The sequence below is a fragment of the Carassius auratus genome, chromosome 42 (genome assembly GCF_003368295.1).
Source record: "Carassius auratus strain Wakin chromosome 42, ASM336829v1, whole genome shotgun sequence".
NCBI lineage: Eukaryota > Metazoa > Chordata > Actinopteri > Cypriniformes > Cyprinidae > Carassius > Carassius auratus.
In genome coordinates, this window is record NC_039284.1 from 4,597,615 (window position 1) to 4,611,656 (window position 14,042).

A 14,042-nucleotide genomic window follows, 5' to 3' on the forward strand; every position below is an offset into this window, starting at 1 on the left:
CACTACATTTTTGATAATAGCTCTCTAGTCTGAGAAACTGAGAGCCATTTGCTGCATAATTAGGACTGAAAAGAAACAAATCTTCCAACTGTTAACAACTTTGGTCAATTTAAACAATCATTGTCTCATTCTACACTCTTCCCTATAAAGTAAATGTGTAAACCAGTGATTTACAAACTTTTTTTCCAGCCCCCTATTTAACTTTCAGAATCCTTAATGACCCCGCCCCCAGTTTTTAATAAATGCAACAACAGCAGAAACGTTAAAATAATAAAAGTAACAATGGTGGCCAGATTTGAAATGAACAAAAAAAAATTTTGGGGTGACTTACAACCAAAATTGTTTTCTAGTAACATACTACATATTAAAATAACATTTTGCTATATTTAGCATCTGTGCATTTGTTGTTTAGGTTTTTTAGGGTATTTTTCAATTTTCAACAGTAACTGTCTTTTTGTGTATTATCAACTGATTCATTTAGGAACAACCCAACATATGTTTTTTAGAGACATGCTGTCAACATTACGCTGTTCAGGAAGAACACGGGAGGCACGAAGGAACATTTAGCGGTCATAAATAAAGAAAACACTGGGAATAATCACAACAGGAGCTTGAGCAGCACACGTAGTAAGCAGGTTGATCCGACCAACACAAACTTTACAGACTGGGGCTTATAAAGACAGGATAATGAGGGACAGACAGATGTGGGTTAAGTTATAATCAAACTAAACAAAGACAGGAACAAGACAAAATAATGCAAAACAGGAAATGAGACACATGATAAAACAAGTCCAATCCTTACATTTCGCAGCCTCCCAGAAGGTGCGTCCTCGCACCGTAGGCAGCAACAGAGCCAACCAGTCAAGGCGATGCTGAGGATCTGGGGGACAGGGGTGGACCTGAGGGCTCTGGAGATCGAGGCAGAGCCGGAGCAATTGAGGAACAAGGTGGAGCTGGCGGAAGGAAGGAGCCCAATGGAGCCAGTGAAATCGGAGCTCCCTCAGTGCTCCACTCGATGCTCTCACCATCCATGGCTTTCTCCCTCGTGATGGGTGTTGCAGCCAGCTCACACACCTGGTCTGATGGGTCGATCATTGCACTGCCTCATAGATTGCGGTGGGAAATGGTTCTCTGTCATCAGTGGGCTTGATCAAAATCCACTCGAGGACACCTTCGGACGACAGCACTCTATATGCGGTGTTCAAACTTACATTGTAGAATGCACAGAATGCGTTGTCTGGGTAGCTGGTGGTGTTAGCTAGCAGCTGGAACAGTCTAGTATGTCAAGTCAAGTCACCTTTATTTAAACAGTATAATGCTTTTAACAATAAAGTTTGTGACAAAGCAACTGAAAAACATTAAATAGGAAAATAGTATGTCAATAATGCAAAAAGGCAGTTCATTGAATTCAGTGATGTCATCAGCCAGCTTAGTTCAGTTTAAATTGTATCTGTGCAATCAAGTTGACGATATCGCTGGAAATGAAGTGTCCCAAACTAAGCAAGCCAGAGGTGACAGCGGCAAAGGAACCAAGACTGCATCGGTGACAGAATGGAAAAAAAAACCTTGAGACATACTACAACCTTGAGACAAAACCTTGAGACATAAGAAATACTACAAACCTTGAAACCAGGCTCACACAGGGGGCCAGGACTCCTCTGGCCAGACAAAACCAGCAGTTCAATTCCAGACTACAGCAAAGTCTGATTGTGCAGAAGAATCATCCGGTTCCTGTGGTCTTGTCCCGGTGGCTGTCTAGGAGACAAGGTCTTTACTGGGCATCTGTCTCTGGGGCTCATCTAGTTGTCCTGTTCTCTGCTGACATTCAGAGCTGTAGAGGTCCTCTGTAGATGCTGATCCACCATCTGGGCTGGATACCTACTGGATCTGGGTGACTGCATTGACCATTTGATCTGGATACAGACTAGATCTGGTGGCTACGGTGACCTCGGAGTAAGAGAGAAACATACTAATATTAGAATATATACCATTCTTTTAATGATGTAGCAAATACATTGAGTGTTATGGGAAGTGTTCCCGGTTCCATTTTATTTATTTTTTTTGGCCCAAGAAAATTTTATTTTTCACAAAAATACTAGTTAATGTTATGACATTGGACTGAAATTTTGTGACTTTGTTCACAAAGGGTAAGGCTACTTCTCAGAATTTGTTTTAAAATCATTTTCATACTTTGTTTTTTGGGGGGGGGGGGGTCACTTTGTTACACTCGTGGTGTTCCTTGGCAAAAATGAAAGGTACAATTCTAGATGGTATGACGCAGGGGTTATTTGTCTCATAATCTTTAAAGGACCCACGTACCTAGGGCTTAGTTTCTTGCTGGGAAGGTCTCGGGTAGACAGCCACACCCACTGCCCAGGATCTTATTCCGGACCCCTTCTCCAATGACGATTGGCCTGTTCTCGGAATCTATAAACTGCTCGCTGAAGCTGTACAGGACCTACTGCTGGTAGGTCAGTGGGTTCCCTGGACCAGGGAAATAGAAGACTTTGGTACCCTAGCACGCACTTGAAAGGGGTGAGTCCCGTAGATGGTTTTAGAAGAGAGTTCTGGCCGTATTCGGAAATGGCTCCAATCCTGCTGGTTCTGGTGGCAGTAAGTGCGTAGAAAGCATGTAAGTTCCTGATTGAGCCTCTGTACCATGGGGATGATACCCAGAGGTCAAGCTGACGTTGATACGTCCTCGATCTGAGAATATATCCTGGGGTAACCCATATAATTGAAGACCTGCTGTACTAGAGCCTCTGCTGTCTGCAACGCTGTGGGTAGTTTGGCCAAGGGAATAAATCTGCAGGCTTTGGAAAACCAATCAACGACTGTTAGAATGGTAGTGTAGCCCTGGGAAGGAGATAAATCTGTGACAAAGTCAATCATTATATGGGACCATGGACATTGCGGTACCGGGAGTGGATGGAGTAAACCGGCGGGTCTCTTGTAAGAGGACTTGACGATGTTGCAAGTTGCGCACTGATGGATGAATTGAAATACATCGGCCTGAAGCGTGGACCACCAGAATCAGTTTGTAACGAGGTGAGTAGTGGCTGTGATGCCCAGATGTCCAGCACTGGGAGTGTTATGGACCCATTGTAATACCCTCAAGCGGAGAGACTGTGGTACGTAGGTGTGATCAGGGGGCATTCGGGTGGTGACAGTTCCTCCATCTGAGCTGCTGAAATCTTGGTAATGATGTCCCACTGTACGGGAGCAAGGATGAGGTTTGTTGGTAGTATGGGAGCAGATGTGGAGGAATTAGAAGAACTATCAAACTGACGAGATAGAGTATCCGCCTTGGCGTTCTTTGAACCAGGACGATATGTTTCCTTAAAATTAATTTGAGTGAAGAATAAGGACCACCTGGCCTTTCTAGGATTCTGTCTCTTAGCAGCCTTGATATATTCCAAATTTCGGTGGTCCATCAGTACCGTGAAAGGCAGGTGGGCTCCCTCCAACCAATGCCACCATTCTTAGAGGGCAGCCTTCATAGCCAACAGCTCTCTGTCACCCACATCATAATTACGTTTTGCTGGGGAAGTTTGTGTGTGTAATAAGCACAGGGGATGAGTTAGAAGGATTATTTTATAGCTCCGATACCAGTATTGGAAGCATCCACCTCCACAATGAACTCTTGTTCTGGGTCTGGATGATGCAGAATTGGTGCTGTGGTGAACTTCTCCTTAAGTTGTGTAAATGCTGCAGTACTCTCAGGTGTTCACCTCAGACGATGACCTCAGTCCTGGAGAAGAAATGTAAGTGACACTGCCGTGATGTTGAAGTTTCGAATAAATCGCTGGTAGAATTTGTCAAAACCCAGGAAACACTGTAACCCTTTGACAGTGGTGGGTTGTGGCCAGTTAACTACTGACTCAACCTTGCCATTGTCCATGGTGACCCCCTCGGCACTGATGATGTATCCCAAGAAAGATATCTGTGTCTCGTGAAACTCACATTTTTTAACCTTGAACCTTGGCATATAGTTGGTGGTCCATCAAGCGCTGGAGCACAGCTCTCACCTCCTGTACATGAGCCTCGAACGTCTCTGAATAGATGAGAATATCTTCAATATACACAATGAGATTCTTGTTCAGCATGTCTCAGGATACCTAATTTTTTCGTAGTGCCCAGTGGTGGTTTAGAATGCTGTCTTCCAATCATCTCCCTCCCTGATCTGAATCAAATTGTATGCGTTGCGCAGGTCCAATTTTGTGAAGTACTAGGCAGTGCAGAGCTGTTCTAGGGCAGCTGGAACTAAGGGTAAAGGATAGCGAAACTTGACTGTGATATAATTTAGGCTTTGATAGTCAATGCATGGATGTAATCCTCCATCTTTCTTCTTTACAAAGAAGAATACTGCTGATGCGGGGAAAGTAGATGGTTTGATAAATCATTTTGCGAGTTGTTCCTTGATGTAGGTGTTCATGGCATCAGATTCGGCTTGTGAGAGAGGGGAGATTCTTGTGGTATTGGCTCCAGGAATGAGATCGATCACACAGTCACAGGCTCAGTGAGGAGGAAGTTGAGTGGCCTTTCGCTGAAAGCTAGAGCGGGGTCATGGTATTACTTGGGTATCCCTCTGAGATCGTGGTTTTTGGTGCGAGTGGGGCTAAGGTTGACCTTGGTGATAGGGTACAGGCATTTCTCTTGACAGGTCTTGGACCACTGAAGAATCTTTTTCTCCATCCATGAAATGTGGAGAGAGTTTCAGCAGATCAGGGTAGCTGAGGCACCCATCGAGCTCGCATCAGATTGAGGCGAATGGCCAGATCCATGAATTGACTGAGCGACCTCCCCTCATCTCTACACGCCAGTTCTGATTGTAGATCTGAAGTGAGCCCCTTGCGGTAAAGTCATTTCAGCGGGTCCTCCTCCCAACCCCTTTGTACTGCTGAAGTGCAGAAGGAAAGAGTGTAATCCGCCATAGAAGATACACCTTGGTGCAGGTAAAGAAGCAACTCGCCTGGTTCCTTACCACTGGCAGGGCGCTCAAACACCTTACAGAACTGGCGGAGAATCTTCTTGTATGAGGGAAAAGACAAGTGTCCTCCCTCCCATAATGCCGTAAACCAGTACAGAGCCCTTTCTGTCAATAGTGAGCATATGGAAGAAACTTGACTTTCTTCTGTAGGATAGATGTTAGGCTGCTGGTTGATAAACAGTGACCACTTTAACAGGAAGCCCTTACATTTAGCCGGAGAGCCGTCATACTTTCATGGGAGGGACAGATGAGGATTGCTGCGAGGAGAGGTTACACCTTGACTCGGCTGAGCCGGCGGTGCAGCGAGAGAAACTGGGGTGGCAGCCTGGGTGGTGAGTGCCTGCATGGATCTGACTAGCTCCTTGGTCTGCGAGGTCAACTTTATGAGCTGTTGCTGGTGGGCAGCCAGCATGAAACCTTGAGATGACACTTCGGAGGTAAGACGATACATGGCTGCTGGATCCTGTGGTGGCGAAGTCTTCTGTGATACAGAGTCAGAGTGAACGGATCCATTTGCAATGCATTTAATAATAATAAAGAATAGTCAGACAGCCAGTTATCAAACAACAGCATCAGGAATATCAGAGGATGTCCATAAACAGAAACAATCCTAAGCAGAGGTCAGGGCTGGCGGCAGACAGGGAATCAGAATCAGTAAACAGTCCGGGGTCAGTAAACGGGGAATCAATCAATGTAGAAACCGCTCAGAAATGTTGGCCAGGGCAAAACAAGACTTTGCACTGAGCTTGTGTTAGGAGGCAGTTTATATAGAGGAGGGAAAGTGGTAGCACCTGTGCAGGTGATTAGTCCTAGGTACTGGGCTGATGGGAAATGTAGTCAGTACTCAGGAGACGGTTATCTTTGGTGTTCGGAGAGAGCCACAAAGGCGCGGTTTATGACACAAAGATCTTTTTGTCAACTTCTTTTCTTTCATTTAGGACTGTTTTTTATATTTGCATCTGATTAATCGTGAGCCTAATTTGTCTGAGAGTAGGCACCTAATTATTTGAGTGAAAAAAAAAAACATTTCTTTAATGAATAATTTTCATAATATTAAATAAAATTGAAAATTTATGAAAATTTGCACTGTTTTTCACACTACTGTGCTTTAATGTTTAGTCAGGGAGTTTTATTTTGTACAAAATGGCACAAAGTCACACTTGGTGTTCCTGGTCAAAAAATTACCCAGCCTCAAAAAATTGCTTATAAATCGCTCACAGTGCTATATTATCACCAAACATTATATTCAATCTTTTTGTCAAATTGTTTCCTTTCATTTAGGACTGGTTTTGTATTTATATTTGCATCTGATTAATCGTAGGCCTCATTTATCTGAGAGCAGGCACCTACATTTTTTTTATGAATAATTGTCACATTGTAATTGTAAATTGTAAATACAATGTAATTGTAAATGCAAATGTATGACAGTTTGCACTATTTATCACACTAGTGTACTTTAATGTCTAATTAGGGAATTTGTTTTGAAAGGCTTTTATTTTGTACAAAATGGCATAAAGTCACACTTTTGGTGTTCCCGTCAAAAATGACCCAGCCTCAAAAAATTGTTTATAAGTCATTTTTGGCCCGAAACACAACAAGCGTGACTATGTGCCATTTTGTACAAAATAAAAGCCTTTCGAAACAAACTCCCTGATTACACTACACTAGTGTAATAAACAGTGCACATTTTCTCCACATTATATTTAATATTGTGACAATTATTCATAAATAATCCTTTATTTTCACTCAAAAAACAGGTGCCTACTTTCAGATAAATCAGGTCTACGATTAATCAGATGCAAATATAAATACAAAACCAGTCCTAAAGAAAAGAAAGGAAGTTGACAAAAAGAATGAATCTAATATTTGTTGATAATATAGCATATTGAGTAATTTATAAGGAATTTTTTTAGGCCGGGTCATTGTTGACGGGAACACCAAGTGTGACTTTGTGCCATTTTGTACATAATAAAAATAAAAGCCTTTCAAAACAAAATCCCTGATTAAACATTAAAGGACAGTTTAATGTAATAAACAGTGAAAATTTTCATCAGTTTGAATTTAATTTTGTGAAAATTGTTCATAAATAATAATTTTTTCACCTACAAAATTAGGTGCCTACTCTCAGTTAAACCAGGACTACAATGAATCAGATGCACATATAAATACAAAAACAGTCCTAAATTAAGGAAAAGACATTCAAAAAAAGATTGAATCCAATATTTAGTGATGATGGAGTGATATTTGGAGTGATTTATGCACAGTTTTTTGAGCCCGGGTCATTTTTGCCCTGGTACACAACACAATAGTCTCAAGAGGATCTATGAATTCTGGAAGCACCTCTTTTAGTAGCATAGTTGAATAGGGTCTAACATCCATGTTGTTGGTTTAGATGATTTAACAAGTTTATACCATTCTTCCTGTCCTAAAGTAGAGAATGAGTGGAACTGTTCCTCAAGGGATCTATAGTGCACTGTCTGATGTGATACTGTAGCTGACGGCTGCATAGCTTCAATTGTATCTCTAATAGTATCGACCTTGGAAGTAAAGTAGTTGATAGTCATTGCTGCTGTGCTGTTGAGAAATGTCAACACCTTTTGATTCTTTATTTTTCATTAATTGAGCCACTGTTTTGAATAAATACCTAGGGTTATGTCTAAAAGAGAAGAAAAGTAATCAGATCTAGCAGTTTTTTATGCTTTTCTTTAGGATATGGTATTTTCTTGCCAATATGAAATACCTCTAGTTTTGTTTTCCTCCAACTGTGCTCCATTTTCCGGGCTGCTCTCTTTAGGATGCATGTTTGCTCATTATACCATGGTGTCAGACTGTTTTCCTTAATTTTCCTTAAGCGTAAAGGAGCAACCAAATCTAAAATGCTAGAAAAGAGTGAGTCCATAGTTTCTGTGACATCACAAAGTTCTGAGTTTTTGGATGTGCTAAGGAATTGAGATAAATCAGGAAGATTACTTACAATGCAGTCTTTTGTGGTAGAAGTAATGGTTCTACCATGCTTGTAACGAGTATAATTTACAGTTTTAGCTATATGAAGTGTACACAAGACTAGATAATGATGTGTGATATCATCACTTGGCTGCATAATTCAACACCATCAACATCAATTCCATGTGACAGTATTAAATCTAGATTATGATTTCGACTATGTGTAGGACCTGACACGTGTTGTCTAAGTTCAAAATGTCTATGAATGCTGATCCCAGTGCATCTTTTTCATTATCAACATGGATATTAAAATCACCAACAATTAAAACTTTATCTGCAGCCAGCACAAACTCTGATATACAATCAACAAATTCTTTAATAAATTCTATATCGTGGCCTGTATACAGTAGCCAGTACAAACATTACAGGGGATTTACCATTAACACATATTTCTCTGGATAATGTAATACGAGGCACCATTACTTCAAACGAGTTATACTTAAAGCCCGCCCTCTGAGAAATACTGAAAATATTTGTATAAATTTTAGCAACACCTCACCCTTTACCTTTTGGACCGGCTCATGTTTATAAAAGTAAACTTGGGGGTAGACTCATTTAAAATATATGTAATCTTCTTCTTTTAGACAGGTTTCTGTCAAACAGAGCACATCTAGGTTATTACCAGTGATCATATCATTTACAAAAAGTGCTTTCGTAGAAAGGGACCTAATATTCAATTAGCCAAGCTTTATAATTTGTTTATCCATATCACATCTGTTTTTATTTGTTGAACATCAATTAAATTGTTACTCTTAAATTGGTTTGGATGTTTTATTTTGTATTTTCTAGTTCGGGGAACAGACACAGTCTATATAGTCTGATATCTAGGTGAAAGAGTCTCTATGTGCTGAGAATTAACTGATTTCTGTGGCATGAGGCAGATGGTCGGTTTAGCCAGTCTGTCTGCTTCTTGACCTCGGCCCCAGTTAGTCAAGTCAAACTCTAAGACTATGTGCCATATTTCTAGAGAGAAGAGCGGCACCACCCCAGGAGGGATGAAGACCATCTCTTTTCAACAGGTCAGGTCTGCCCCAAAAACTCGTCCAATTGTCTATGAAACCTGTTATTCTGCGGGCACCACTTAGACAACCAGCCATTGAGTGATGACATTCTGCTATGTTTTTCATCACCACGGTAAGCATGGAGGAGACCAGAGCATATTACAGTGTCTGAAATCGTACTTGCAAGTTTACACTAGGGCTGGGACAACGCGTCGAGGTCATCGATGACGTCGACGCAAAAAATACGTAGACGCAAAATATGCGCATCGATTCGTCGACCTGTTTTTATTTGCAAAACGTTTACCTTTATGTGCGCTGAATATACGCAATGGCCGGATCAACATTCTGTCCAACATAATATAACCAATCCAGGGGTTTTTCTGCATTGATCTTTTTTTTTTTTTTTTTTGGCGGCAGTCAAAGCCTTATTTGATCAGTGAGTGATGTAGAATAGAATGACTGCTGCGCCTGACAGGGTGCATACGAGAGAGAGCCCCGGCTGCGCCGCGCCGCGCACTCGCAGTCTTCAAACAACACGAGCGCTTCTTGCTCTCTCTCTCCCTTGTGCATATTAATCAAAATCATTAAACACGATAGAAAAAGGGCGAAACATCAAAGTTTCACGCGCGCTCGCGCACTCACAGTCTTCAAACTACACGAGCACTGTCTTGCTCTCTCTCTCTCTCTCTCTCTCTCTCTCTCTCTCTCTCTCCCTCGTGCATATTAACCAAAATCATTAGACACGATAGAAAAAGGGCGGAACACCAAAGTTTCACGTGGAGCATTCAGAGATTTTTTTTTTTCTCCATGACAGGCTGCTGGCTCCCACTGTAATTTTTTTTTTTTTTCTTTTTTTTGGAAAAGCACTCTCTGCTTTTCCAAAAAACTTGAGCTTAAAGCCCTCAAGTTTACATTGGTTACTGTATTCTTTCAATTTCTCTAAACAAGTACTTTGGGTGCATTTTTATTGAATGCTAGACATCAAGTTGTTGTTATTTTCATCTGAAAGAAGAACATTTTTTTTCAGTAAGCTAGGCCCTATGTGTTCAGTAAGCTTGTTTCAGTAAGCTATGTGTTTTCAAGGCTTCAAGGTTTTATTGAATGCTATCTCTATACAAGTGCAAAGTAATGCATTCTTAGTCAGTCTTCTATTTTGTAATTTTAATAGCAATAAACATATTGCAAATATTGTGTTCCTTGTCAGTTTATGAACAGCTGGCTTTCTTGAGTGGAGGTGAGATTCATTACTAAATGAGTATTAATTTAAAAGCAAATATTACTGCATGTTGCTGAGGGCGTTTCAGTTGGTTTTCACAATTTTAGAACCCTTATAGAAATGGTGCAGCCAAAAATGCAAATTCCATCATCACTAACCCATGTGTTGGCCAAACCCCATATCACAGATTTTTCCATGAAACACAAAAGAATATATTTTTGCATTTACAGATTATTCTCTCCTTCATAATGTGGACTGAGAATGTAGACCTCCCACAAGGACAAAAATTGCTACGAAAGTAGTCCATAGAAAGTCAATGTATTGCTAGACTTTCTCCCTCTATTGTAGCTCTCAGAAATCATCTAAATTAAATACAAATATGGTTTTGTTGTCAACAACGAGACACAAGAACCAGTTGCATTTAAAATCATTAACACCATACATTGCTTTTATGGCATATTTTACTGTACTTTTGCATATTTAGGTAAATTATTCCTATCAGTTGTTCAATCTTTATTTTTGTGTATCAATGCATGAGGCTTGGTCACGACTGGCTAAAACAGTTTCCTCTCAGTCCCCTGTGTGCCACATATGACTTCCTTCCATTTTGACCATCTGTAAATCTTTCCTTCCCCATGTCTTTTTTACTGCACCTCCCTCCATTTAGCTCTGCCTTTTTGTTCCCTTTCTCACTATTACTGTATGGCTTTAATTGTTTCCTTTTCACTTTATAATTTACATTTCTCTGTGTAGCTCTCTAATTTTCTGCCTTCTGTAAAAAGGTGACAGCTTTGATATATTTCATTCTTTCCATTCACAAATAAAGAAAGAAAGAAAAAAAAGTATCAAGTTTGTTGGCTCCATCATTTTAAAGAGTAACTGTCAGAGAAAGTTACTTTTCAAAACCTGGCCTCTGTGTCAGGCATGTATCCTGACTGAATATCTTTGATGAATAGCTTATCTTGATGAAAGCTCTATACTGGCAGTAAATGAAAATGGAAAAATGTAAACTTTGAGTTATTAAGGGAAAATAAATATTCTTTAACCAGGGTTAAATGAGAAGTTGGCCTAATTATTTTCAGTTAGGGAATTGTAATATTAGGTTCTTCTTCTAATATTGACACATTTTAGTATTAGCACTAATGGCTTTATAGAGAACTTACAGGATTGTAAATTGAATTGTGAATGCTTTTAAATTTAGTTCTTGAAACATAATCTGTAGTTCTTGTGAAAAATTGAACGATAGACTGAAATGAAATTCATACTGCTGTGTAAATGTAACTCTTAATAATACATATAATTCTCAGCATAAATGACCTACAAGTGTGGTAATTTATATTTAATTTATGAAATTTCTATGATTAAGGAGCCCTTCATTTTTCAGAAGTGTAATATTATTATGAATTCTTATTTTGCTATATATATATATATATATATATATATATATATATATATATATATATATATATATATATAGTATTAGATAATTTCGTCAGATCAGTTGAGAAAATTCTATAGACACTAAAAATTTCCACCATAGAATTACTTTTTATTCACAGATACTACCTCACATAAAACTTTCTGCATTCTTCAAGAAATGTAATTCTATATGAATCATGGGCTGTTTTCCTCATGGGGACAAAAAAAATAAAAAATAAATTACTGGTATTAAAAAAAAAAATTACTGGTAATACCAGGCACAACTCCCCCACCCCGACACACACTTTAATGGGGCTGGCATGATCACATTCACCATGCTTCTATACATATATTAGGTTAAGGGTGGCTCAGTTGACATGTCCTCTCCTTTCCTCAGGATGAACTGGATCTCACAGACAAGAACAGGGAAGCCATGTTTGCTTTGCCTGCTGAGAAGAAATGGCAGATCTACTGCAGCAAGAAGAAGGTCAGTGATTCAAAATACAGTATAATCATTTAAGGTTTTCTTTAGAATTTCTCTGGCTACTTTTTCTTTTGTTAGTGACTGGCTATAGAATGTTTTTGCATTATTTACAAGGAAGAGCTGTATTTTTTCACATATTCAGAATTGTAAACATTTCACTGAGAGACAAAGCCTTTGAAATGGGTGTTGGAAAACTTGAACTTCTTTGAAACCTCTGGCCAAAACATCTACCACACTTATCACACACACAGCCCCTCCCTTCCTCCTCTGGACACCATCCTTTTGGATCCTATGTCTGTGGTCAGCCACTTTCAGGATATTACTCCCTTTCTCCCTGATTACATAGAGAGAGAAGACATTAGCTGCTTTCAGAAGCCTCAGTGGAATACGGATTTAAACAAATGGGTTTTAGCCATTTCCAGGTTAGGTTTTTATGGAAGTGGTATTGTTTTGGAAGGACCTGCAATGTGAACAACATCCACTTTAGTTACAGTCTGGAAATGTTGTCTTTGTTTCCATTATAACTACAAAGCCTTGTAGAAAGTTGGGATCGATGGTATTTGCATGCTTGCTCCTGGAGCACTGGAGACTTAGCCTTTTTGGTTTGGGAGGTGGGATTTATATAGGTAAATTAGTGTGCAGCTAAAGATATGTGCGTAGGTACTAAATCAGGTCCTGGAACAAAGTTGTCAGCAGTTAATGTTTTCTCAGTGTTCCAGCACTCAAAATATATTTCCTCTCAAAGAAGAAAGTTTAAAAAAGAGAGGTATAAAAATGGGAACAAGTAAGCAACAGGTCTTGGAAAACAAGTTGTGAGACCAAATTGCCATAGAAGCCCTCTACATGACCTACTTTAAATGTACAGCAATGCAAACAGAACAGGTAAGGCTGTGTGTTTAAGAAAGCACTCAAAAGAGAGACCTGAATGATTTAAGAGGGGAGAGAGAAATTGAAGATCGTTTTTGTAACACTTTACCATAGGTAAAACGTATTAGTTGCTTATTAGCATGCATATTACTAGAATATTAGCCATGTTTTAGTGCTATTTAAGAACATATTAATGCCTTATTCTACGTGACCTTATTCTACATCCCTAATCTTACCCAATACCCAAACCTAACAACTACCTTACTAACTATTAATAAGCAAATTTATTGAGAGAAATGTAATAGTTAATAGTTGTGTTACCTACAGTGGCGGAGCCAGGAATTCTTCATAGGGGTGGCCTGGCAGGGGCCAGTAGTTACTTTCGGGTGGCACAAAAAACATAATTTTGCAAACAAACATGGCACTTATCCAACCTTAAAATACTTTTTAAAGTATTGTATGTGCCCAAATCAAAATGATGTATAATTTACAATAGCTAGCCTACAATGGCATTTTTTTATTAAAGTTTACCAAAATCCTGAGCGTCATAATCTTACTCACCCTCAAGTTATTTAATAAAATAAAACTTCTTAAATTCACTTTGAAAACAGAACACACTTGACATAAATACAAATCAAAACATAAGCAAAACATATCAACATTAACATGTTTGAAAACAGCAAATAATTTAAGATTATTATTGAGCAAAGATTAGATGTTTTTGTTGTACTGTAGGTACCAAATTTTATCTTGACTTTATCTATATCTAGAACTGAGAGCGCAACGGTTATTCACATCCATCTAACATTAGCATGTTTACATAGGAAAGTAACATTACTGTATATAAAATCGACTTACTAGTAATTATATTGGTATGTTGAATCACATTAAATGTGTCTAATTAAAACATACATTTATATATTCAGAGATAAAATAAACATGTTTTGAGCATCCGAGTCACCTAATATGAAGTTAGCTAAGTTAACTGCTCAATACGTTACCTGTTTGTTACACAGGACAATGATAAAACTTCAGACACAAATACTGTAGTTGAACGGAACT

General features: G+C 39.1%; 1 protein-coding gene across 5 annotated transcripts in view; it reads left to right on the forward strand.

Annotated features, from left to right (window-relative positions):
* Positions 1 to 14,042, forward strand: part of daam2 (dishevelled associated activator of morphogenesis 2) — a 138,584-nt gene that overhangs the window by 67,803 nt on the left and 56,739 nt on the right. For all 5 annotated transcript variants that reach the window (XM_026229370.1, XM_026229373.1, XM_026229372.1 and 2 more), the window contains exon 3: positions 12,027 to 12,116. In XM_026229370.1, the coding sequence (XP_026085155.1) occupies positions 12,027 to 12,116 (90 nt within the window). The remainder of the gene's footprint in view (positions 1 to 12,026; positions 12,117 to 14,042) is intronic.